The sequence below is a fragment of the Dromiciops gliroides genome, chromosome 2 (assembly GCF_019393635.1).
Source record: "Dromiciops gliroides isolate mDroGli1 chromosome 2, mDroGli1.pri, whole genome shotgun sequence".
NCBI lineage: Eukaryota > Metazoa > Chordata > Mammalia > Microbiotheria > Microbiotheriidae > Dromiciops > Dromiciops gliroides.
Window position 1 is genome coordinate 77,090,907 of NC_057862.1, and position 26,207 is coordinate 77,117,113.

Consider the following 26,207-nt stretch of genomic DNA (forward strand, 5'->3'; position numbering starts at 1 on the left):
AACAGAAGTAGACTGGGGCACATGAAGCCCAAAAGGCTCTGTTGGCATACAGAGGCTTTGAGAGCAGAGAATTCCCCTGAGAAAACTCCAAGGTGGTTAGAAAGTTTCAGCGTGGAGACTTTGGAAGCTCAGGGGAATGACAGAAGATTAGTGAATTGCTAAATGCTCAGATTAGGACCTCCTGGCCAGGGACTCTGAGGTCCCTAACACTCTGTCCTGATAGGCCAGAGAAAGACTTGAAGAGAGCCAAAGATCTGGGGTGAGGAATACTAACCTCATCATATAAAGGTCAGTACAGAAACTTAAGGAGGATCCAAAGTTGAGATGAAGCATGGCTGACTACTCCACATAAATTAAGAGGACGAGATGGAGCCTACCCCTGGCTCAAGACTCCAATTAAGTAAATAAAGTTGGAGAGATGAATAAATTTTTTAAAATGCTTGTCAAGAAAGATTATAAATCTAGAATTTCTCAAAAAGGAGTCAGTAACTCCATAAAAATTACAAGCTCATGTTCAAAGGGAAAAAAAAAGGGTTTCCACAAGGACTACATGAATACTTAGAAGAAATAATGAGATAAAAAAAAATCAAATAAAAATTTTAAAGTTAGGAGAATAAGAACCTTGCAAGAGAAAGTGGTTTTAAACCTTAGCCTAGATTTGAAATCCCTGAAAATAAGAACAAACCAAATAGAAACCAGTGCCTCTATGAAACAGCAAACATTACTTAATTTTTTAAGTCTTTAAGTTTTTTTTTTTGGGGGGGGGGGCTGGGGAGGGTGGAGAATTAGGGTTAAGTGACATGCTGAGTTAGTGTCTGAGGCTGGATTTTAATTCAGGCCCTCCTGATTCCAGAGTGAACATTTTAGAAAATAAAAGTATAGAAAAGAATAAAAGAAAATATAACATAGGTGATGTCAAAAACAACCAAACTGGAAAACAGGTCAATTAGAGACAATTTAAGAATCAGTGGACTCTGGGGAGGATGGGATGCTATCACCCCACAAAGTGGAAAGGCTCTGGAAACCTGTAAAAGAAATTCCTAAAAAACTGGGAAGTCAAGATGAACTTGCCCAAGGATAGACAGTTGGGGTTTTTTTTTTGGAAGGTGGGAGAAGCTTACTCTTTCAGAGCTATTTTAAAAATCTGGAAAAAGATTGGGTTTTTTTACTATAGTAAAAAAACAAAATCATTGGACTCGCTGAAAAAAAAAAGAAAAGGCAGAATGATTGGTTAGGATGACAGAAAATGACAAATGCTGGAGAAGATGCGAAAAGTAGGGATAGTGTTACACTCCTGGTAGAACTGTGAACTGGTCCAATCATTTGGGAGAACAATTTGGAACCATGCCCAAAGGACTATAAAATGCGCATATCCCTTGACCCAGCAATACCACTACTAGGTCCATACGCCAAGAAGATCAAAGTTAAAAAAAAAAAGCCTTTGTGTACAAAAATATTTACAGCAGTTCTTTTTGTGGTAGCAATGAATTGTAAACTGAGGGGATGCCTATCAACTGGGGAATGACTAAACAAGTTATGGTATAGAATGTGATGAATACTATGGTGCTATAAGAAATGACAAGCAAGACTGTTTCAGAAAAACCTGGGGAGACATGTGTGAACTGATGCTAAGTGAAGTGAGTTAAACCAGGAGAATAAAGAACACAGTAACATCAAGGCAGGGCTTGGGAGGGCTGAAGAGGGGATGGACCTTTAATGGATGAGAGAGCTTTAAAGTATTTCTGATGAAAAGATCAGAGCTGAGTAGGAACTTTGAAATACAAACATACAAACCCAGAGAAACCAGCATGCAAACACACACACACACACACACACACACACACACACACACACACACTTCAAAGTAAACAGGAAAATAAGTGGGGTTGAGGATAGAGGTAAGAGGAAGGATAACGCCACGGAGGGATCAGTCACAAGCAAAACAAATTTCCTGATTCCAAAGGGGGATTAAATGGGAAGGAAAAAAAAAATCAAAGAACTAGAGTATAAAGTAGTACTTTAGATTGACAACTGAGGAATGGCTGGATGAATTGTGATATAGTAATATAATGGAATATTACTGGTGTATAAAAATGATTTTTTAAAAAGATGATTTCAGAGACTCTTGAGTATGAACTGATGCCAAGTGAGGTAAATAAAACCAGGTAAACAATGTCTACAAGGATAGCAACATTGTAAATAGTGATAATGGCAATAACAGCTAGTATTTCTATAGTGCTTTAAGGTTTACAAAGTGCTGTTCCTCACAACAATCCTAAGAGGTAGGTACTATTATTATCTCCATTTTACAGATGGAGAAACTAAGGCTGAGAGAGGGTGACTTGCATGGGGCCACAAAGCGAAGTGTCTGGGGCAGGATTTGAACTTAGTTCTTTTGGATTCCAAGTCCAACACTCTATTCCCTTTAGGCCATCTAGTAGCCTAAAAATGATAGTATTCACACTGGTTATCAATGAACCATATCCACCTTGTGATCTTTAGTGCTTTCCCTAGCTCCTACATAATGACCAAAAAAAAAAAAATCCAACCCAACAAATACTGTCTAATTCCTCCATGAGAATGTGAGCTCCTTTGGGGGCAGGGGTTGCATTTTTGCTTTTCTCTGTATCCTAGCACTTAGCACAGTGTGTGGCACACTGTAGGCCCTTGTTAGTTAACTACCCATTTATACACGCAGGGTGATGGGTTAGGTAGTGAGCACAATGGTTCTCTCACAAATTCCCAACAACAATAGCCTCTGCTCCAATTAAGAGCATATCTTGATCACCCTATGGACAGATCATGTTCATTTCCAATTTAGGTGGTGTTGCTTTGCCCTATATCCCTGTTCATGCAATCCAACTTGGTCTTCAACTCATGTAGCACCTCCTCAACCTGCTCTGGATCACATTCCCTCTGCTTCCTCACCTCATGGACATATATATTAACTGTACAACTTATTTTGACATTTGACTATATCCTTGTATTTTTCTCTAATACTCACTAGCTAGAACGTAGGCTTCTTTAGGGTGGGACCAACAAATGCTTTTGAATGAATGAGGGGGAGGAACAAGGATCTTAGATAGGAAGAACAGAAACAACACAATCCCCTAGACCCTGACAAAGATTTTGCTTGCTTTTATTATGCAGGATTAAATGTTTGATTTGGGGGGTGGGGTGGGGGGAATTGCTCTAAGTCTCAAAAAAAAAAAGAGAGAGAAATGTTTTTGGTTGAAGAATATTCCTAAAATCTAAAATTATGCAACAAAGACAACACAAATCCACACCTGCAAATTAATGTCAACATGATGATGTTGAATTCTCTATCCAGTGTCATTTGTAGTTGTTACAGCTTTGTTGCTGTTGTTTAGTCATTTAAGTCATGTCCGACTCTTTGTGACCCTATATGGATTTTTTTTGGCAAAGATATTGGAATGGTTTGCCATTTCCTTCTCCAACTCATTTTACAGACATGGAAACTGAGGCAAAAAAAAAAAAGGATTAAGTGACTTGCCCAAGGTCACACAACTATTAAGTATCTGAGGCAGGCTTTATTATAGACTCACCCTACTGAAATCTCAATATTTCCAGAAACAAATGATCCTTCCAGATGCTTTTGGCAGGGTTCAATGTAGTTACTTGCATGTTGTCTCTTCCATTTATATGTGAGCTCCTTAAGCCGGGGGACTGTTTTTTGCCTTTCTTTTTATATCCCTGACATTTAGCACAATTCATGACACAGAGTAGGCACTGAATGTTTGTTTCTTTGACTTGACTTCTAAAGCATATTTTAATAGAAATTACCTACTTACTTTTTGTAATTTCTGTTTCCAATCCAATTTATATTTATATACTTTCCTATTCTTTATTGCACAATTAATCTTATCAGAATATATAGTGTTGTTTTACCTACTTAGACACAAGGAATGTCAAGTGTAGAAGGAAAAATAGGAGATTCTGTAGTCTAGTGGGTACCACTGTTGATTTTGCATCCTTATCAGTAAAAATTTAGAAACATACATTTTCGTGTATATAACTGTACTTATGAAACATACAAAAAAAATAGAATTTTAAAAGGATAAGATAGTCAATAGGAAGCCACTACAGTTTACTAAGTAAGGGTCAGATTCATGATTTGGGCAAATCACTTTAGGAGCTGCATGGAAAATGGATTGGAGAGGAGAATGACTTGATAAAGAGACACATTTAATAGGCTATTGCAATAATCCAGTCAAGACACAATGAAGGGAGGGGATGTGGGAAAATTGGGGTACTAATGAACTGTTGGTGGAACTGTAAACTTATCCAACCATTCTGGAGAACAATTTGGAACTATATAGACTACTACTTTGGAGACGATCTCTCTAGTCTTAACTTCATTTTACACATGAGTAAACTGAAGGGCAGAGAGGTTAAATCACTTGCCAATCAGTAGTCAACTAGTTGGTGGCAGACCTAGAAAATTCCTGTTTAGTGTAATGGTACACTCTTCAGCCTTTTGTTTCATGGATCTGACAAACAATTCAATAAGCATTTGTTGTGTCTATTACACGCCAGATGCTTGGGATAGAAACACAAAACCAAAGCAGTCCCTGCCCTAATAAAGAAGCTTACATTCTATGGGGATGAGAGGACTAACATTTTCATACAGAAAGAAATGTCAAAATACATACAAAAGAATTACAAAGTGGTTTCTTGGAGGAAGCACTGTGTAATGACTTGGGTGGTTAGGAAAAGCTTCTTAAAGGAGGTGTTACTTACACCTGAGGGGAGCTAGGGGTTCTGAGAGGAAATGAAGAGAATCCAGACATAAGAAGTGGCTTGGGCAAAGGTATGGAGAGGGAATATGGACTGGCAAGTAGGTCGCTCTGGCTAGAACACCAAGTGTGTAAGGAGGAGGGGTTTGTAATCAATCTGTTAAGTGAGTTTGAAGACAGAGTGAAAAAGACTATGTTGTCTACCCAGCTGGATTGTAAATTCCTTGTAGTGAAGATTAATAAATGAGCAGACATGTATTTGTGTAATCACTTTAATGCTTCGTGGATTTGTGATTTCATTAGTATGGCAAATGACACATAGGCAAATTACAAGTCCTTTATCATTTAGCACGTGGTCTCAAAAAATTGCCTTTATGAAAAATTTTAAAAATCATCACCCTTTGAGCCAACCTGGTGATGAACCAGACTAGGATGGCCTTCAGACAACAAATGGTCTTCTGCTGGGCCCATTCTTAAACTTAAAGCCTTTCTATCTTGGTGCAGGTTCTGCCAGAACGCACATTCCACTGGCATAAACTTTAAAAATTCAGGTTTTCCTCCATGCACGAGGTTCTCAGAGGATGTCTTTAGTGTAGATATAGATTTGTTTTCCCTACTACCTGGTATAGTGTCAGGTATACTAGAAGGCCTCAGCAAATCTTTGTTAACCGGTCAGGGGTATTATAGTACTATTCCTAAAAAACATTCATTTCATTCATATTGAAATTTCCCTTCATTAACTCTACACTTAATATTTAATTAAAATGGAAGCTAAGGAAAATATCAATTGTTAATTTACCATTTAAAGTGATTAGTCTAAATTACAACTGCCTAGATTTGAAAGTAGAAAATGGATTGCCTCCTAGTTCCACCTAATCCCAGTGTATTTTAGAAATTATCCTCATTTATATTTACAAATGTTTACTCAGCCTCAAAAGAACATATATATGTCTTCCTGACTTCAGGCTCCGCACCCTAGCCACTGCTACCTAGACACTTGAGAAGGACATTGCAATGGAGAATGGGGGGGACAGGGAGAGGAATATATATTAAGAACACAACAAGTGGCACAGTACATTTTCCATACAAGCTGGTATTCAATTCATATGTGTTGAATTGAATCAAACAGAGACTTAAGACCTTTAAGGAAACAAGACTGTCAGTTTGGCTACAGCTAAACTTTGGCTTACTTCTTGTGGTGAACAGGCAGGAGATAAGATTAGTTAAAGGCAACCTATTCACACAAAAAAAAGATGAAGCTCTTCAGAAGTAAACTGGTATGGCAAAAAGTTTATGGTAATATAACAATGATAACAGGAATGCCCATTTTAAGAAAACTACAATATGAAAACCCAAATATAGAAAACTGGTAAATATGGGCATGAATTACATTACAAAACAAATCACCAAAAGGTTTTTTTTGTTTTATTTTTTTGCAGGGCAATGAGGGTTAAGTGACTTGCCCAGGATCACACAGGTAGTAAGTGTCAAGTGTCTGAGGCTGGATTTGAACTCAGGTCCTCCTGAATCCAGGGCCGGTGCTTTATCCACTGTGCCACCTAGCTGCCCCACCAAAAGGTTTCTTGAAGAGTTATTTTCAGTAGTATATTTGAGATCTAGTTTGACAAAATACATCTGTCCACTGTGTGAAAATTAGATTTATCTATAATAAGTTTTGCCCAGTCATAGACTTTACTGAGCTTACTGAAAAAAATGTTCTGGAAGGGCAAAAGATAGAAATGTTTAATGTAAAACAAGTATATAGTTATGTGGGGAGATATAAAATTAAACATAATGACAAATACTCCATCAATATACCATATCTATTTAAATACATAAGGCAGTCCCTTATTTTTACCTGGATTTTATTCCAAAAACTCTTTTAAAGTTGGTTATTTGGAACTTTCAAGAGTTTTTCTAGAAACTACATTATGACTAGGTAGTTAAGTCTTTTTTGGGGGGTAGGGGTGGGGGTGGCGGGGCAATGAGGGTTAAGTGACTTGCCCAGGGTCACACAGCTAGTACGTGTCAAGTGTCTGAGGCCACATCTGAACTCAGGTCATCCTGAATCCAGGGCTGGTGCTTTATTCACTGCGACACCTAGCTGCCCCCTAGGTAGTTAAGTCTTAAGGCCACAAAAGTCTCTTTAGATAAACGTAAGCACAGAACAATGGATACATTTTGTGTTCAGTGTGCCATGGACTGATAAGTTCTACATCGATCTTTTCAGACAGACCCACATATATATTGTAATGATTGGAATGACGCCACCTACTGGAGACTTACTGTAGGAAAGCTCCACCATGAGGAGAAGGTCTCTGAGGGCAAGGCCATGCAGCTTTTCTTTGGTGTCAGGAAGTGACGTTGGCTTGGGGGATGAAGAGGGGGTGAGACTGGCACTCTCACTCTCTTTCCTCAGGATGCTGGTGGAGAAGGGAGCTAGAAATGCGCTCTCCCTTTAATAGATGAATCTAGGCCTTTCTCGTTCTTTTCACCAAATTCTTATTCTCCTTAATAAATGCTTAAAAGTCTAACTCTTGCTAAAGCTTATAATATATTGGTGACCACTCATTAGATATTTTAGACAGACTAGCTAGAATTTTAGCACCATACAATATCATACATAAATAATACTACATTTAAGCCTGGGACAGTAACAATGAAATTGAAATGATGGGAAAATTATTTCAATGCATCTAAGTTCAAAATATCAATAAACATAAATCTGAGAAATCTTTCTAAAAAATTTCTCTAAGTCTAATGTCTTGCACTTTTATCTTTAAAATCATGACCCCTTTGTACACAAAATCTATGTGACCTGCATATACTTATCGACCCAGATGCAGTAATAATATCATTAGCTTATTATGTCATACTCTCCATATTGATCCAGATATAAGGAAATACCTACTTTCCACTGAAATCATGGATATTTGAGAGGATTGGAGGGGCAAGATTAATATGTTAATATTTTTATTATGTTTGTGCACTACGTGCAGAGCACAGCATTCTAAAGAGCAAACACTACCAAGCAAATCATTATTTTCTTCATTTAAAAACAAGTCTCGTATATAGTATTACGGACAGGAAAAAAAGTTGAATCCAGTCTCTCAAGAACAAGTTTGCTTATCTTTAATTTGTTTAGTTTTACTAAAAATGGTGTTCTCATTTTCACTAAATAGCTTTTAAAAACCCAGCTATCCAGGGAAGACCTAAATGGTACAAGTAAAGTTATAGGTACAGATGTTACATCTGAACACTCTAATTTGCCAGTTTCTAAAGGGCTTTCACCTGGAAGCTCACCTATGGTAAAAATGTCTTAAACATTTTTTTCCACATTTGTTTAGTGTATTTATAATTCCTACCACTCTTATTGTTTTATCATTTCATGCCATTTAAAAATTTAACACAGAGTAAAAGAATAAAACTTTTAAAAGTTTTTCACAACAAAATTTATTAGAAGAATAGTGGTTTTGAAAAGTCTAGCATCCAGTGAGAACTACCATACACAACATTACAGTTGGGAATGTTCTTCCAAAATGTCATGGTCAAATAATACAATGGAGCCATTAAATCTTACACATGCACGAAAGAACTAGCGCTTCTGACATATAATGCAAAAAAAAAAAAAAAGTGGGTAGGGGGAACCACATGGATTAAAATTTAAGTACTTATCACATACATTAAGACACAGCTTATTTAGTCCAGTCAAAAATCAGAACTGCATTAAAAAAAATTAATGTAGTGCAATCAAACCAAAAACCTTAATTTGTGATCATAAGTGCTCTACTACATAAAACATTGATCATAGCAAGAAACAAAAAGTTCAAATCACACAGTACAAAAAAATCTGTAAATAAATATAAACTACAGTACAAGAGAAATATTAAATTATACAATTCCGTCAAACTGTAAACAGTATTGAAATGAGGTCCATAAGAGTAAAAGGGGTTCCTGTTATTTTTTTTCATGACACTTGAGCTTCTAGAAATCTGATAAATGCCATTTTTCATATTTCAAAGACTATGGGTTATACAAATGGAAAGAGAATTCTTTTCATATGTAAGATATCAAATAATAAAGCAGAGGTATAATCAGTTTTGTAAACCACAGATAACACTGCAGTAACTAAAAGATGTATGTTTAAAGATTATCTTCCTCTCCCTTGTAGACTGATCTCTTCTTTAAAGATGCAAAGAACTAATTAGAACTTCACATCAGAAGAGGTTAAAGACTACCAATTAGATGGAAATGCCTGCCTCTGTGCAGGAAAGCCCCCACCCCCCACCCCCACCTCTGCTGATTCTTTGACATTTTTACATACTAAATAATGCAACACCGACTTTGGCAGAATCACTACTAATAAACTCAAAGCATTCCTGGCCCATTGGTTCCATCACAGTGGCCAGTGCACAGAATTCTCTAAAGACATTGCATAACTAGAATGTAGAGGTCAGACGCCCAAGGACCAGTGCTTGAATTTAGTAGTAGTCATGGTGAAGAAGCAAGAGCCACATTAAGGAACTGCCTCTATAGAATTTATAGAAGCAGCTGGGAATGTCATCTACTTTAGTTGTGCTGGTTATTAGTGGCATTTTTAAGTATATTGTTTAATTGTGTGTGTGTGTGTGTGTGTGTGTGTGTGTACATACATACTCACACACACACACACACACACACATATATATATCTCTTACAATACATTGTTAACAGGAACCCCCATGTTATCTGTTCAGTAGTAATAACTGAATATACAGAATGCCACTCTAAGTGTCTGAGGCACTGTGTGCTGGAGAGTTATATGCAGCTTTAAAATCCGTTTGGCTGAGTTATACCTGGATACCTGAACTGAGTTTTAAGTTGACATTCATCAAGGATGTGCTACCAGCACTTCAAAAGAAAAGCAAAACAAAAAATACAAGTCACTGCTAGGTTTAGGAATAGAGTAGAAGTACCTGAATTGAGTTCGAAGAGTGTGTCAACTGTCCCTGAGGGTTCTTAAACAGTGTGAACAAGTCAGCTTCCTAAGCACATTAGTCTTACTTTACATAGTGGACTGATAAAATACCCATGTCTGACAATTTAACAAGTGGAGGTTATAAAGAATTATGAGTAAACACTCCAAAAGTATATTGTATACATTTCTTTTCAAAGCAGCAATAAGCTGCTGTAAAGTATACATCCCATTAGTACAAGCAACAAGTGGGAGTCTGATAAAAGTTTCTATCTTTAAAAGTCTGGTTTCCCGACAACACGGCATATAACCGATCATATCAATAACCAAAGACTATTTATCTCCTAAATCAGAAAGCACCTAATTACAGACTAGCAATTCAGGATTAGGTTTTTAATCAAACACTTTGCTATTACATACTAAAATTCCTTAAACTGACTAATGCTGGTATTCTAACCTATGTAATTATTTACCTACCCCCCTTCATTTTAGAAATATACCATTCCACGACTTAAAAACATTAAGACTCATTTTTTTCAGTCCTCTGATGTAAAAAGCATGTCAGTGAGCAAATATGAAAAATTTACATGGTAAAAAGGCTTGAATTTCAGCCAAAGATTCTAAATACTGCTCATTCCCTGAAGACATAAAAGGGAGAGAGAATCTCTACCCATTTTCCTAGTGACGATAATGATCTGACACAATTTTTCATTTAGGGGAATTTTCCCCTTCGCTTCCTCTCAAATCCAAATTCTAAGCCCTTAAAAAGCTTAACGAAATGAGAGAAAGATCAAGCAAACACTAGAGTTGCCTGGAAAGGTATAATATGTTATCTTTTTTTCCCCTTAAGACAAAGATTTATTTATATAAATGTGATCTGACCCCATATTAGGAGATGGTTTCTTTTCTTTTTTTTTTTAATCACTAAAACTTACAGTACCTAAGACTCTGAAGACAAGATAAGACTTTAGTGTTGTAACAGAAAAAGTGCTGAATTATCCCTTTTCCAGTATTTTAAAAATGTCAGACAAGTGCTTTAATAGTGACAGTAAAATGTACTGCTCGTGCTTCCAACAATAAAGGAAAAAAAATCACCTTTGAAAAAGAAAAGCCTTTTTAGAAGTGCAGCACCAAGTATTTATTAAACTCAATTGGTAGGTGTCCCCATTATTCTGATGGGGGCAGAAAATAGTTTAGATCTCAATTTCATTTGGCTAGTAACTGCTGTAGTCTGTTCTACTTTTCAGTGTCCTATGTCCAGCCCCTTCCACACTATCCTCTGAGAAATTAATCTCTAAAGAGATTATTTTTAAATTAGTGTTTTCAGGATGATACCTGAGAAAGGGAGCAATTATGCAGAACAAGGAACCCAAGACTGCACTAATACTGGTAATAGTTTCACAAATTCTTTGCCCAAGACAAATCTACAAGTCTAAGAGGTATGGATCGTTGAATATGTGTAACTGGTTTTTGTTTTTTTTGGTATGTGTGTACAGGGTCATTTCCAGTGTCTAAAAATAATTACCTTTAAGACTGTTCCATATAACAGTCTAAGACAAGATAAACAGCTCAATTTTTACATACAAATAATATAGATTATATATGACTACAATACTTGCTCCATCCAATTAATCTGTGATTTTAACTAAAAGTGCTTACTTTTAGGCTTCTGCAGAATCTCTTTTAGCTATTTCAACACATAGCTATAAAACCAGAAAACTTAAAAGTACCCTCCAACAAGTTATAGTATCAGTAATTTGTACATCACTCATATGTTTTGCTGTCTGCCAATTTAACATATATTAATCTAGATGCTTCTCGTAAATGGCTATAAAAAGGATCTAGAAGATTTTTGACTCAAGAAATGTAGATGGCTCAACCTTATCACAGTATGTCCTCTTACTAGTTTTCAGAGTTTAGGACAGAATGCTTAAGCTCTCCCTTCTTTATCCCAACCTAATTTCTCTCAAAAGCCTACATATCTTTATCCCCTTCCCATCCCCCACCCCCCATCTCCTTCATAAGAGTTAGGGCTCACAGCTATAGTGTTATGCTACAGGGATAATTTATAACTTTTTTTAAAAAAGGCTAAAGCAAGGTCATTTTGGAGAAAAAAGGGGTTCATTGCACAGAATCTCTCTCCAGTTTCCCTTCAATTGCCATAGTGACATAACCTGTACTGTTGTAACCAGACTTAATCCTAAGAAAACTGATCAAAAGGATCTGGGGATTTGTATTCCATGCACCACAAAGTTATCCTTTTTTTTTTTTTTCCAAGTGAAGTTTGAAGAGCATTTTTATACAAACAGAATATTTTTCTGGCCCATACAATGTAGTAAGCCATTAACTGGTGGGTTTTTTAGTTAAGACCATTAAGCTTTCAATAGCACTGGTCTGGCCATAGGTATCAACATAAAGCCATAATTCTAAAGCAAGGTAACAAGTAACAAGGAAAATGGTCTACTACTTCATGAAAGCCGAGAAGACTTGGCTTATCTAATTTTAATGTCTCCCATGAAACACAGTATGCTTTTTTAAGGAGCTTTTCAGTCCACTGTCAATCTTCCATCACCAAAGACAGTAACCTGAATATAGAGGAAAGGATGGCTCATATGAAAAAATGTCTTCTGGAATTCAGACAGGTAAAATAATTCAAAAAGCAAAAGTGAGTGGTTCAAAGTTAAGGGAGAAACAACTATAATAAAGTGGCACCTAAAAAAATCTCATGTAGTTGATAGCTACTTGGAAATCCAAATTTAAGCAGAAATTCAATTTATCTCCCCCAAAACTTACAAATGTAGTACAAGCTTCAAGTTCTAGCAAGGATCACAAAAATTCAGATGGAGCCCTTTAACTGTAAGGTAAGTTCCAAGAGAGGCGTGCAAGAAGTATAAGGGGTCTCCTGTTATGGAACAGCCCCCATTCTGTATTACTAGGAGGAATGGACAGACCATACTGTTAACTACCTCTCAATGACAGAAAATGGCTATGAAACAGACTTTATATGTAGTAAGTTTTGCATACAATATGGAATTCCCTTAAGGAAAAAAAGTTAAACAATCATTAAACTCCTATGATGCCAAAGTATTAGAACATCTGATCCCTTAGAGCTCACATTACAGCTAGGGTAAAATGTTAGGGAATAGAAATGCCAATTCGTTGAGGTAATGATTGGTACTAGATAACCAGAGTTTTTAAAAGCACTTCAACATTGGAAAGGAAATATAGTTCAAATAAAGCTAATATACTTCACACTTATTGAGCTTGCTCACCAGAACCATACAGTTAACTCTACATAAGGACCCCTATCACACAAAGCCTTACCCATATTTATGATCTGCTGCAGCAAAGGCTTACTAAGCAACATCTATTTCAGTAGAACAACAAACTTAATACTTTAAAGTATTGTACACACAAATATAAAATGCTTGTTTTGTGAAAGGAAACAACCTTATCTTTCATGGTACTTGGAATAGGGAAAAATTTCATAGCTGATTGCTAATTGTTCATAACCACTTAACTTCCTGTCGCCCTACTTAACACACTATCATGACAGAAGACTTATATTACTGCCAAACTTGATGACTACACATGAAGTACACTGCCTTGAGAATCAAAAGACTAATGATAAAAATACCAGAAAGAAATCCTTCCACAGAATCACTTAGTGTTTTCACTACAACAGTGTCATAAGCTTGCGTATTGTTATCAGTGTTCTCTCACAAAAAGGTAGGAATAACAGGTTCTAAATACATATCCCTGACCCAGTAGCATTGTCATCCAATTATCAGAAAAGATGTGAGAAAGAAGGCTTTTGTGACAAATAAACTACATTTTCCCACTCCAAAAAAACAACAACTGGTCAACGGGGTCTGAGCCCTGCAAACCTCTGGTCAGCAGAAATTAAGCATGCTAATAAGACAATCCCCCATTCCATATTTAAGATGATCCCAAACACAACGAGTAGATCTACACTGAAAGTGCCAATACAGCAGAGCGGCAAATCAAGAGAGAAGTCCAACATAAAGGGATCACTGCAGCACCTAGACTGATAGCCAGCCATGTGATGAACCACTTCAAGAAATACATGGTAGAATGGAACTTTGAGAACAAAATTTAACATTAAAAGTGCACCTGAATATTACAAACTAACTTTACAAAACCTACAATAAGGTAAAATATATATCTTTTGAAATATTCAGCAGCTTTTTTTGTTTTTGTTTTTTTTTATTTTGTCTTTTTTTTGAGAGGCTCATGAAATTTAAAAGGGACCACTAACTAATTCCAACCATGCTTCACAAAACAATAATGGCTATTTTATATTGCAGTTACCAATGTAATGCAATTAGTGCTTAAAAAAATCTACTTAAAAAAAAAAAGCCAACACAAGAGACCTTTGGAGGAAATATGCTTGTTCAAAAGCTTCTCTGAAAAGAAAGTTTACCTGAATATTAAGTCGTCACTGATCTCAAGTGTAATGTTAAAAAGCTTCACAGACATGAATATTACAATCTTCAGGTCTCAGGACATTTAATCTGAGAACATTTAGAGTTTGGTTTGTTTTTAAATTCACTTTCTAAACCAAAGCAAATAATAGAAGTACTCAAATTTTCACTATTTACAATTCTTAGCCTACAATCTGAAATGACACAATACAAGTTCTCTTTTTAAACTGCAGCATTAAAGGGTAGGCACACCATTCTTCTGCTGCTCGATTGTCATCCACTGAAACACACATAGAAAATATTTATGTTAGTAAAATGATCACTCCATGTACACTACAATGACAAAGTTTTACAAAACTCAACTCATACATCACTTAAATAGACTACCATATAGGGTTAAACCTCTCTGAACAGTAAAACTCTACAAAAGTTGAACTTTTAGGGCCAAATTTTTAAACGGGCCATTAATATCTGTCTGCAAATGAAAAAACAGCACATGAACAAATTAACTGCTTTCACAAGGGCCTTTTTGCAACAACTGTTAGCTATTGAATAATCCAAGTAAAGGACAAGAAGGCACCAGTAGCCACAATTAATTATGTGCTGACCAAAAAAAATTAAAAATAAGGGTGGAAGGAAAATAGGAGGCTCCCTTTAAAAATGTAGCCCTTTGCTCGCAGCAAACTTTCTACAACTTCCTTCAACAGCAGATGAAGCCACAAATTTAGCAATGCATTTTTATTGCACTTTCTAGCTATGCTAGAAAATACTGCAGAGTTTACATACTGGTACTGAACTCAAACCGCTTATTATGTTCAGATGACAACTAGAGATCTAAGAGGAAGCAGGCTCATTCAATGTTTAAATCATCACACAAAGTAACTGAAGCAAAAAGGGCCCCAAGTCCCGTCCATGTCAAAAATGAGCAGTGCATATTTCTAAGTGACAGCAATGGTGTGCCTAACCTTTGAACAGGTAAGTTGCAGGAAAAAAATAAGCTTAACCGAAAAAGGCTAATTTAATTAACTGCTCCAAAATTTTCAAACAAAGAAAATCACACAGTCTTGGGCCTACCTAGTCCTCCTTCCCTATGAAATATTGGTATCTATTCGAAATCACCAACTTCAATTTAATCAATGCCCAAGTACAATGCTTATTATTTTTATTTTATACAGAAAAGCCAATGATTCTTTTGGTTGAGCAATATTAAAAAACTGAGAGGGCCTAAAAACCCTTCCTAGTTAATTTTTATTTATAAGATGTATGCAGTGTTTTTATTGTTTTGCTCAGACAATAATTCTGACTTACATAAGCATCAAAACCTGTGAGCTTCACCCAGTTATGGATGATTGTTGCAGAAATACTAGAAGAATGCATTGACCAAACTTAGTTCTGGGTCTATTGGAGTTTTTAAAACCCACCTCAAAAAAAAACCAAAAAACCAAGAGTTTAAGGAGTGCTTATATTAACATGATCAGAAACTGCCTAAAGTATTGTGTGCTAAGCAACCATTAAAAATTAATTACTGAATCCTATTACTGTTAAAAACTGGAAAAGGAGAAGGGAGGAGGGGGAATTGATGCTAAATTAAAAAACAAAACAACAACACCTGCTACTAGCAAACGGGTTACTTAAAAAGGAAACACCCTAAGGATCTTTAGTTATAACTGAATTATAGCTAAATATGATGCATAGCCTAAATCAGGTTAGGCTACCTTTGGGTTTTTTCTTTTTCCCCTCAACACAAAAAATGGATCCTTCATCAATGTGGTCATTTGGGCAAATTACTGAGGTTGTAATGTCGAGAGATCATTTTAAAAAGATCACAGTTATACACATTTCCCTTCCCTATTTCCCCAACCCTAATATACAGATCTGAAATAATTTAAACCAGTTGCTGGAACTACACATAGTAGTTAGTAAACGCGTAATCAAATCTGTAAAAAGGGTTAAAAGGTTACAAAGAAACCTAGTTTTGCTAAAAATGAGGCATACTCTATCGTATCATTAAATGTACCCTGACTGCTCCTGAGTAAAAGCGGAGCTTGTCCTCCATGAGATAAGGCTACATCCTCACAAACTGGTGAGATCAAATCCTACCCTTAGAAAATCCCAAACAAAACTACAGTGAAGGTAGTGTTTACAAAGTAATTGAAGCATTTTTGAAGGTAGTGTATGTACCTTTTCCCCTCCCCCCCTCCCTACTGGGTGAGCACTAAAGAGATTATTAATGTTAAATGAATTTAATTTTTGAAAGAAAACAATAAAAATGTAATTAGACCCAATTGATTACTTAGAATTATTAAGGAGATAACCAATCTCCATGAGCTCAAGAGATTTACCCTATCTAAAGAGCAAGTACTCTTTATTGTAATACTTCAATTAGCTGGATCCAAGAAGAAAGAAAATTCTGAATAATTTTCTAGTTTAAGATGGCTTTCTAAATATGAACAATAAAGCTCCAAGTAGAAGAGAGTTGGGTTTTAAAAGTGGCCTTAAAAAAAAAGGTAAATATGACAGTAACTCCCTTCCCTCCTTTAAAAAAAAAAAAAAAGCACACTGGCTCTACAGGCAAGGAGTCCACTTCCACATATCTGCATTCTCTGTGAGGTAACTCAATTCTCTAAATTGTAGAGAAACATGCAAAAGGCCAAAGGGGAAAAAATTAAAAAGGTATTTTGAGCCATACTGCACGTGGGAAATTTAAAAAATGCAACATTCAGAATGCACCTTTCACCTGGGTGTCCATGCAAAATCTGCAAAGAACAAGGGTTACAGTATATCGAGTCAGGTGCATTCAATGATAACTGAACAATGCAGTAGTGCTCACCCAGTTTGTAAAGTAATTGGCACTCTACAGTATTCCTACTCATCTTTTGATTCATTTGCACTTTGTGCTGCCTCTCCCTGGGGATCTAATTCAATCTTTACTGAAACATCTGGACCCTCCGACCTCATTAATTTCATCTTTTTCTTTGGAGGGTTTTTCAAAGTGCCCAGCCTCTCCTTTACTTTGTACTCCAGTGTACTGTGGGGAATCCCATAAATACTCTGAGCTTTGGAAACACTCATTTTTCCACTCATAACCACCGAGATTGCTTCCTCCAGTATTTCACTGTTGTACTGTCTATATCTCCCTCTTTTCTTCCGAGGCTGCTTGGAGCCTGGGTCTCCTTCTTGATCCGATGTGGGATATGGCTGTCCAGAGGTAGACTGCTCAGCATCTGAGCCCCAAGAATCCGGTCCAGCATCCAGCATACTTCTTCTGTTTTGTTTTGGAAGAATAGCCCTTAACTTTTTACTAAGCGCGCTCTCCGTTTGTGAACCCATGACCAAAGAACTATAGCTATACTGGTCACCAGTGCGGGACTCCCATGAAAGGTCCATGCCTCGAACTTGTGGTATCTTTAAATCTACAGGAGATGAATGGCTCACGTCCTTTTTTCCATCTTGTTTAGTTTGAAGTGCCATTTTTTGAAAGGCAGAATTTTCTGTAATAAAAGGAAGGTCACTGATGTTGCTGAATGCACCATTTCCCCTGAATTTCATGCGGCTGAAGTTGAATTCATAATGTGGTTTTGCCCAAGAGGCCTCCCTGGATAAGATTAAATGTTGCCCATGATTCTGCAATCCAGATGACCCAAGGCTGGCAGCTGAGGAGAACTGGTTTCTGCTCAGTAGTTCTTCACTAATCTGCAGTGATCTCGCCAGTGGAACTTTGAGAGATGTGGAGTGGCCAAAACCTTCCCTGGTTCCATCCTGTAGGCTTCTTGGAGGTACCCCATCACCACTCCGAAGTCCGTCCGGACGGTGCTGGCTGGGTCTCCCAGGTCGCCTAATTGGATGGAAGGAAACTGATGTGAGCAGGACTTGCACAGGTAGGGAGGGATGGGTGAGGGGACCACTCCTTTATTAGAAGGCCTTGCTTGGGTAACATCACTTTGTGTTATTTATTTTCTCTCTCTCTAAAATTTAAAAAATGTCTCAGCAGTCATTTTAAAACTTGTCCACCAAAAAACAAAAACAAAAATAAAACAAAAACAAAAAACAAAAACAAAAAACAAAAACCAGGAGCTTTTTGGGCAAAGAAAAATGAAACCTGTCAGCTGGTCTCTGGTTGGGTTCACAAATTTTCGGAGGAGAAAGGCTTCGCGCAACTGTCTGAAAATAGCACCTTAATTATAAATGACAAAGTAATCGTCAGTCTCCATAGCTCTATACACAACTATGTTGTTAATGTGACGTTACCACTAAACAAGTACAGTAATAAAAGAGTAAGCCAAATGACTTTAAAATGCAACACATTCAACACACATTGGACAACCTGCTACGAAACCTGAACTGTTGTTCACAATAGTGGAGGCCATGGATGGGTGCTCACTTAATCCACACGAAAAGCTGATGCTCATCATCAAAAAATAAACAACTCCAAACAGCCTGTTATTCTTTTACACTTGAATTAAAAGCAAAGTGGTACTGCCACTAGCAAAGAAGCTGCATGTTAACAACTTACCACACTGCTTTCTTTTAACACAAGAAGAAACACAATGAATTGAGAAACGTCTGATTCTCCATTTGAAATGTCCCAGGCTCAAAAGAAATGGTCTTTTCTTACCTCCAATGCTACTAAATTTGGTTCATTTCAAGGTTATGAGCATTATGTTGTATGTCTTTTAAACTTTATTTTAAAAATCTATTATTTGTGGAGTAGTCATTTCTATCTATATTTTAAGTTGATGACTCCCAAAGAATGCTACCAAAAGTTAGTGATTTCATGAATTACTAGTTCTTAGCCCATTTTTTCACCCACACGACTACAAATACAAACTTATACTGGTTTGCAAGTGTCAGACTTTCACAATGACGACAGATTATCAAGGTCAATAATGGCGAATGGTAAAGCATGCCCAAAAGAAGTGATAACATTAAGAAAGTAAATGTTTAGAAACTAGACACACTGGTATGGTTCCTATTATACCTACAAAAACATGCTAGATTTTTTTTCTTGTGGGCTTTGTGTTATGATCGGCAAAAGTAATACCTTAAGAATACCAAAACTTCACCTAAAAACAGGGCGGTACTGCTAACTCACTTAAGAGATTAGAGAACTTGATTTGACTTCCACGAAATGATAAGAACAGAGAAATAATTTCCATTGTGAAGGTACAGTCTGCAAAGACAAACTTTAAGCAAAATACTATGCTGTTTTTTCCCACCAAATCACAGGTAAGTCTTATCAAAGAGTTCCATTTATTGAAACTAACTTGGGCTAATGAAAAATTCCCAAATATTCCATGATATTGTGATATAAGAACAGAATTATTATATTTATATCAGTATTTGAAGAGAAAGGTGCAAAAGCAAATCCTTTTAAAAAACCAAAATGGATAAAATAGTAAAAGGTATATTTTTTCATTTCAAAAAGACAGAAAAATGAAACATTAAAGAAAAATAACAGGGACAGTGTTGTAGTAGCTGATATTACAAAGCAATACAAGGAAGGGATACTTTTAAAAACAACAGCTAAGAGCATGTTTCAAAAAGTTAAGACATTGTGATGTCCCCTACCTTCATGTAACTTACAGAAGATTTCTATTCTGAAGCTAAGCCTCAATATCTATTTAGTATTACTAGGAAAGCTGCTTTTCATATCTAACAATGTACTACAGTTCTATGACAGCTTCATCATATTGCTTTCATGTACCTTGATTTCTAACATATTCTACATAAAAATAGCTCCTTTAGGAAAAAAAAATACATAGTTGATAAAGGGCTCCAGATCATGGTTCACTATAAAATCTGCTTCCTAGAATCAGAAAATTCACTTTTATATTCAAGAGTGCTACAAAAACTAATTTTTATGATTCTGTATAGCGTCCTGATAGAGGAAGTTACCTATCAATAACCCACATCTACCCCATCTGTTAAAGAGGCAATAGAAAGCACCATTCTATTTTATGAACTGTCAACACTGGAAATTATATTTGCAGTTCACATTTACCAAAACCCCCAAATTCCCTATAGACCAAGTCTTGTAATGAAGTCCACTTCTCACTCAAAAGCTTCAACCTAAAGTCTATAATTGATATACCTTAACTTTGTAATATTTGATCAACGTTCTTTACTCACATGTCAAACCAATAAACCATCCAAAAATACAAATGCATTTTTGCCAAGTTCTTAACTACTGAAAATAATATTATTCACCTGTGCTATCAAATTTCAGAATGCAGTTTTTCTATAAGGTGGACTAGGTAAAGGCTGACTTTACAGAAGATCCACCATAAAAATCATTACTCTGAAGGATTTCCATTTGTTTTAAATGTTAGAGGAAATTAGTATCAATCTGTAATACATCTCTTAAAATAGATTATGAGAAAGCTGCAAATATTTTCCCTTACCCGTTCCCTTGAGTAGTGGAGCAACCTGGAGAATGGCTGAGGGAAGTGCTGCCAGCACATGGACTTTTCTTAGTGGACAGATCAAGGACACCGTCTGTAGAAACATAAAGAACACCTGAGAATGTAAAAAACTAGGTATAATCATGAACTACGTATGCTGGATTAAAAAGTTAAAAGCTGTTGGCCTACTGTAGATGAATACATTTACTTTTTATTTCTGAATCATCAACTGGTAAAATTACCGTATCATTTAGAATACAGGCTATCCCATCTGATGCCCTATGCACCACTCACTGCCCCACCCCACAAAAGGGACTCTCTTAAAAGGGGGAAAAAACTCAAGAGGTCCATACTGACCACAATGCTGATTATAAACTGACTTTAGATTATACACAAGCTAATGGTGGGAAGGGAGGGAAGCCTGGCCAATTGCCAGAGAAATGTAGTAAAAAAAAAAAAAAATGACCCTTCAGGGCAGCTAGGTGGCACAGTGGATAAAGCACTGGCCCTGGATTCAGGAGGACCTGAGTTCAAATCTGGATTTGGACACTTGATATTTACTAGCTGTGTGACCCTGGGCAAATCACTTAACCCTCATTGCTCCACAAAAAAACCCCAAAACAACAAAAACAACAACAAAGAAATGACCCTATGGCAAGAAACTATAAATCTCACAAATATTATGACAATATCTTATAAAAGGCAGACTAGCATAGCCAAGAGACAACTGGCCTTAGGATTTAGAAAAAAGTCCAAGTTTTGTCTAAAGCCCACTCTGAAGTACATTAGCTGCCTGACCTGGGCCAGTTTCTTAACATCTCAGTGCCCCAAGCAACTCTCTAAGATCATGAGCTGCAGAGCAGGTACCAACCTGCATTAGTTGAACAGAGTTTCTTCACAGAGTTCCTTATACCAGTGAAATCCAAGGTCTAGTCTTCATGGCTAACATGACCAAAGATTAATATTAGAGAGACTGTCCCCAACCCCCCAAAAGTTGAGACATTTCACAAGACTAACAAAGATAAAACAAGATACCAGAAATACCAATTTAAACTGTTCCAAATTCTTCATGAGACCCACTGGCCTTGACTTTCTAGATTCAAAAAGAGCCAAAGTCTCTCAAAGTCAGAAATTATAAAGTCAAACATTAAAAACTGAATCTATCTAAAAAAGGTAAAGTCTACATATCTTGGATTCTCAAAATACTTGCAAGTATTTTTCAAAGGGGGAGTTCACAAACCTAATTACAACAACTTTACTGTAATAAAATAGTTGTTTTAGATTACAAGTGAATGCTATGTTTAAAAAAAAAACAACATAGACAATGATAAATGCTTGTTGACTGATTAGAATTAACAGACAACCTTATGGATGTTGCTCCACTGGATCTTTACAACAACCTTGTGAGGGAGAATACTGGTATTATCCTCACTTTACAAATTAGAAAACTGAGGCTCAGAGTAGCTAAGTGACTTGTCCATGATCACACAGTTATCAGATAGGGGATATGAACCTATGTCTCTCTCAACTCCAAGTCCAGTGTTATTTCCATTATACCATACATAGAAATTCCATAAAGTATGATTAGGTATTACTAGTATGTGATTTCATATACATTTAGATAAAAATGGCTATACTTCCAAGATCACAAATCGAGAGCTGAAAGGGATCTTAGAGATCATATAGTCCAATTCTCTTTATTTTACAGATGGGGAAAATGACATGCAGAGAGATTAAAATAAGTGCCCAAGGTGACAAACAGAACAGCTGGGATCTGAACCCAGGTCCTATGACTTCAAGTTCAGTGATCTCTGGTTCCTTTTTTTACTACATCCCACAGCCTTTCCTACACAACTTATCAAGGATCTAGTTGTAGGCTTCCACCAGTCGAGGACGACCATGGATCAGCACCTTGAAGAGCCATAGGCCACAATGTGGCTGTGCAGTCCGATACGGGAGCCGCAGCTCCTGCCACAACGAGGACATCAGAAAACTGGGCTCTCTGTTGCCCGTCGGTTCCTGCATCTCAATTATCAAGGATAAAGTACATAAATATGATAGCTCTAAATATGGAAAGGTTTCCTGGTCAGTAATCTACCTCTAAGGGGAAGTTAACAGGAAAGAAGTTTTAAGTTTGTGTTTATTATTATTTTTTTAACAAAACAAAAAAAAGGAGTATGCCAAGTTACAGGAAAACAAAGCAATGAAGATGAAACATCATTTACGAAAGCACCCATTATTAATGACGAATATACCAAATGTTACATTGTTACCATCTGTGTGTAATATTGTACAAGACAATTACACTTTATATAAAGCATGAACAATTAACCTTGTAAACTGTTTTTATTAAGCAACCATTCCACAATTTCAGAAATGGTTTAGGGCAACCCAAAATACTGCATGACTTTTAAAAAGAACATTTTAGGCAAAACTAATATATTAGATTAATATCAAATAACCTTTGCCACCAGGTTAATAGCAGCAGGTCTCTAAAATCTAGTTTCCCTCTTTTTGCAGATAAAGGGATATAGGACTCGTGGGTACCTTCTCATTTCCTATTGCAGGCTATTATAAACTGATAGGATGTCAAGATTAAAAATACTCATTTTTTAAAAGTCAATCTGGTGCCACTGATGCATTTCCAAAGTCTACATGGAACTTTTTATTAACCAAATATGGACCACAATATAACCACAATAATGATGTTGATAATATAATTTTCAGCTATAGCACCCCTTCTGAAGGAAGATAAATTATAAGCCAAATGATAACTGTATACTAATTAATTAACTACTATCATTAATCTTTCAAATACATCCACTGTGCTACTGCTTTGTGGTTGTAAAACAAAAAGATTACACTAATATTTAGAGGAAATAAATTCTTAATAAGGTTGGCAAGAGACATGTATCTGCTGTCCAAAGATAACTTACTTAAGTTCAGGGAGGCTCATCACCAGAAAGAAAGAAATTATTTGGTCATAACACCTCATGAAGACTGTTAGGGGTCTATGATCTGCAGAGGTACCAAAAAGTATGAAATAACTAAACTCTTATAGTTTTTTTAGTAGAACTAACAAAAGTATTGAAAAGAAAACAATCTCCTTTAATAGCAAGTGTTCAGAAAGGCCTCAGTTTTGCTGAGAGTATACTACCAACAATAAAGTGGCCATAACAAGTTACATTTTGTCTAGTTAGGAAATCCTTCCAACATTTTGATCACTGAAGCCTTTCCTAGTTCTTCCTCCTGACAGTACATTCCCTCTGAGATAATCTTCTGTCCACTCTATATTTGTATAGTTTATGTACATAGCTGATTACATGTCTTTTTTCCATTAGAATGTGAGCTCCTTGAAGGAAGGTGTGGTGTTTTAGTCTTTCTGTGTGTGTCCTAATATTTAGCATAGTGCCTGCCACATGAAAGGCATTTAACAAATGTTTACTGACACTGAAAAAGTATTAAGTAATGAATTCAAATAGGCATTTATATATGATGAACCAAAAGTGGCCTATTTTATAAATAAGAATTACTTTAACTAAGCAAAAGAAAATAATTTCAAAAGCAGATTGTTGGGGTCAGTTGTAAAAGTTAAATTATGAGGAGCAGCTAGGTAGCATAGTGGATAAAGCACTGGCCCTGGGTTCAGGAGGACCCGAGTTCAAATCCGACCTCAGAAACTTGACACTTACTAGCTGTGTGACCCTGGGCAAGTCACTTAACCCTCAATGCCCTGCCCCCAATTTTTTTTTAAGTTAAATTATGGAAATTGTATATGGAAATCTTAAGAGGCAAACATTATATTTGTTTTATCCAATCAAATTGCTTAAAGTTAATACTTTCTTTCAGATGATTTTCTCCTTTCCCTGTCTCCCCCACTAGATAGGTACAAAACTATACCACTTTACAAAAAGGTATGCCTTATAGTTTGACATAAATAAAGCTCATTAATTAAACTTTAAATTTAGAATGCATAATAATCCAAGTACTGCTTTGTCTAAAGATACTTTACTATTACAAAGTTATAACGCAAAGGTAATATTTAACCTACTTGAGAAAAAAATTAAGAAAGTTAGAAAAAGTGCATTTCACATATTACTCAAAATAAATGTTTACTTCAACAAGCCTGGAGCTTTGTACTTATGACCAGTGACGATAGATTTGAATACACATACATTCATTACAAATTTTTCTCATTTATTAAAAGACTCCAACATATTTCATTGACTTTGTACACAAGACAGTAAGACTGAATAATTCAAAATAGCTCCCCAGAGGGTACACACACCCTTCCCCCACCAAGAGTGATGCTGAACTGTCCTTCCTGATTGTAAGGATTTTGAAACAGGTAGAAACCTGAGATGAGTGATTTATTGTTTTACCCTCTTGCCTTCCAGGCCATAATTTTTCTAGTTAATGACGCTCATCCTAAATTAGGGGTTCCCACCCTATGGGGCACGCAACTGGAGGCTGGGAAGTAGAGCTGCAAGAGCACCTACTACACATGTATACCAGGCATTGTCATATTGATCTATAACAATATAAGTAGTGTGACTCAGTAAAATAAACAAACATAACCTTTTGGAGACTGAATATAAAATACCATGTTTCTTTTCAGTGCATAATTTGATCTAAGTGAAGCTGGAAGCTCATCATGTTTTCACCAATGCTTGAGCCCTATCTGCCGAAACCGTCTCTCAAAGTGAGAGTACTAAATCAGCACTTTTTTTCAAAGAGATGGAAGAGATCCAGAGAATAAAATCATACCTTGTTCACTGGGTTCTGACTGAGACTTTCTGACAGTAAGGTCCAGAGGTGAGTCTTGGTCAGCCATGAGAAGTTTGCTGAGTACAGGGTTCTGAGCAGTTGCAGCTGTGGGAGAGGTGGTAACTGGAGATGCTTTCGGCAGGCTTTGGTTCTTTGTGCTATTGGGCTGGCTGGGGTCCTGAGTAGAGCTATTTTTTGAGGTATATTCAGCAGCAAATTGCTGGATCATTCGCTGCATGATCTCACGGGCCACTAGGGGAATATTGGGGTCAGAGACCCAGAGACTGTCTGTAAACAAAAATTTATTTAATTAAAAATAAATTTTAAAGTTTTTGAATGAAATATAAAATTTCATTTAAAAATTTTCATTAAAATCTAGGTGTTTTTCCCATAAAATGTTTTTATTTCTGAGATGTAGATTCCTTCACAAAAGGAAATTTCCAATTATATTTCTCAACTTTTTAAGATTGTAGCATTACCTAAAAGTCATAGTATAATACATAAAGAAAGCAGAACCTAACCTATGATTAAGACTTATCTGATACGAAAATTCTAAAACCCATCTTTTATTAATTACCTTAACCAAAGATCTTATAATTATTCTGATGCTTACCACATACAAGATTACTCAAAATCTTTGGATTAACTAACTAATCCATCTCTTAAAAGTCTTTGGGAGATAAGTTATTGGGTATTTAATTTTCTTGTACTAAACTATGTGAGGCATAGTAAGATCACAGAAGGGGATCACTAAACTTAATGATCTAAATAAAAAGCCAAAACAGGCCATCCAAGTGGTATATTCTTTAACAATACCATGACTTCCACTAATATAATAGCTCTAGGTATGTTCTGAAGCAGAAATTCAAGCTATAAATGTCTA

The 26,207-nt window shown here is 36.2% G+C and overlaps 1 protein-coding gene across 5 annotated transcripts in view; it reads right to left on the bottom strand.

The window, feature by feature from the left end:
• Positions 1-26,207, bottom strand: part of LCOR (ligand dependent nuclear receptor corepressor) — a 138,456-nt gene that overhangs the window by 20,076 nt on the left and 92,173 nt on the right. For 3 of the 5 annotated variants that reach the window (XM_043982997.1, XM_043982998.1, XM_043982996.1), the window contains exons 6-7: positions 25,325-25,612; positions 20,558-20,651 (exon numbers count right to left, since the gene is read on the bottom strand). In XM_043982997.1, coding sequence (XP_043838932.1) covers positions 20,558-20,651; positions 25,325-25,562 — 332 coding nt within the window. In that variant the 5' untranslated portion in view covers positions 25,563-25,612. Of the gene's footprint in view, positions 1-8,203; positions 14,437-16,367; positions 17,992-20,557; positions 20,652-25,324; positions 25,613-26,207 lie in introns of those variants that run through there. The other 2 variants (XM_043983000.1, XM_043982999.1) reach the window with 2 other exon arrangements.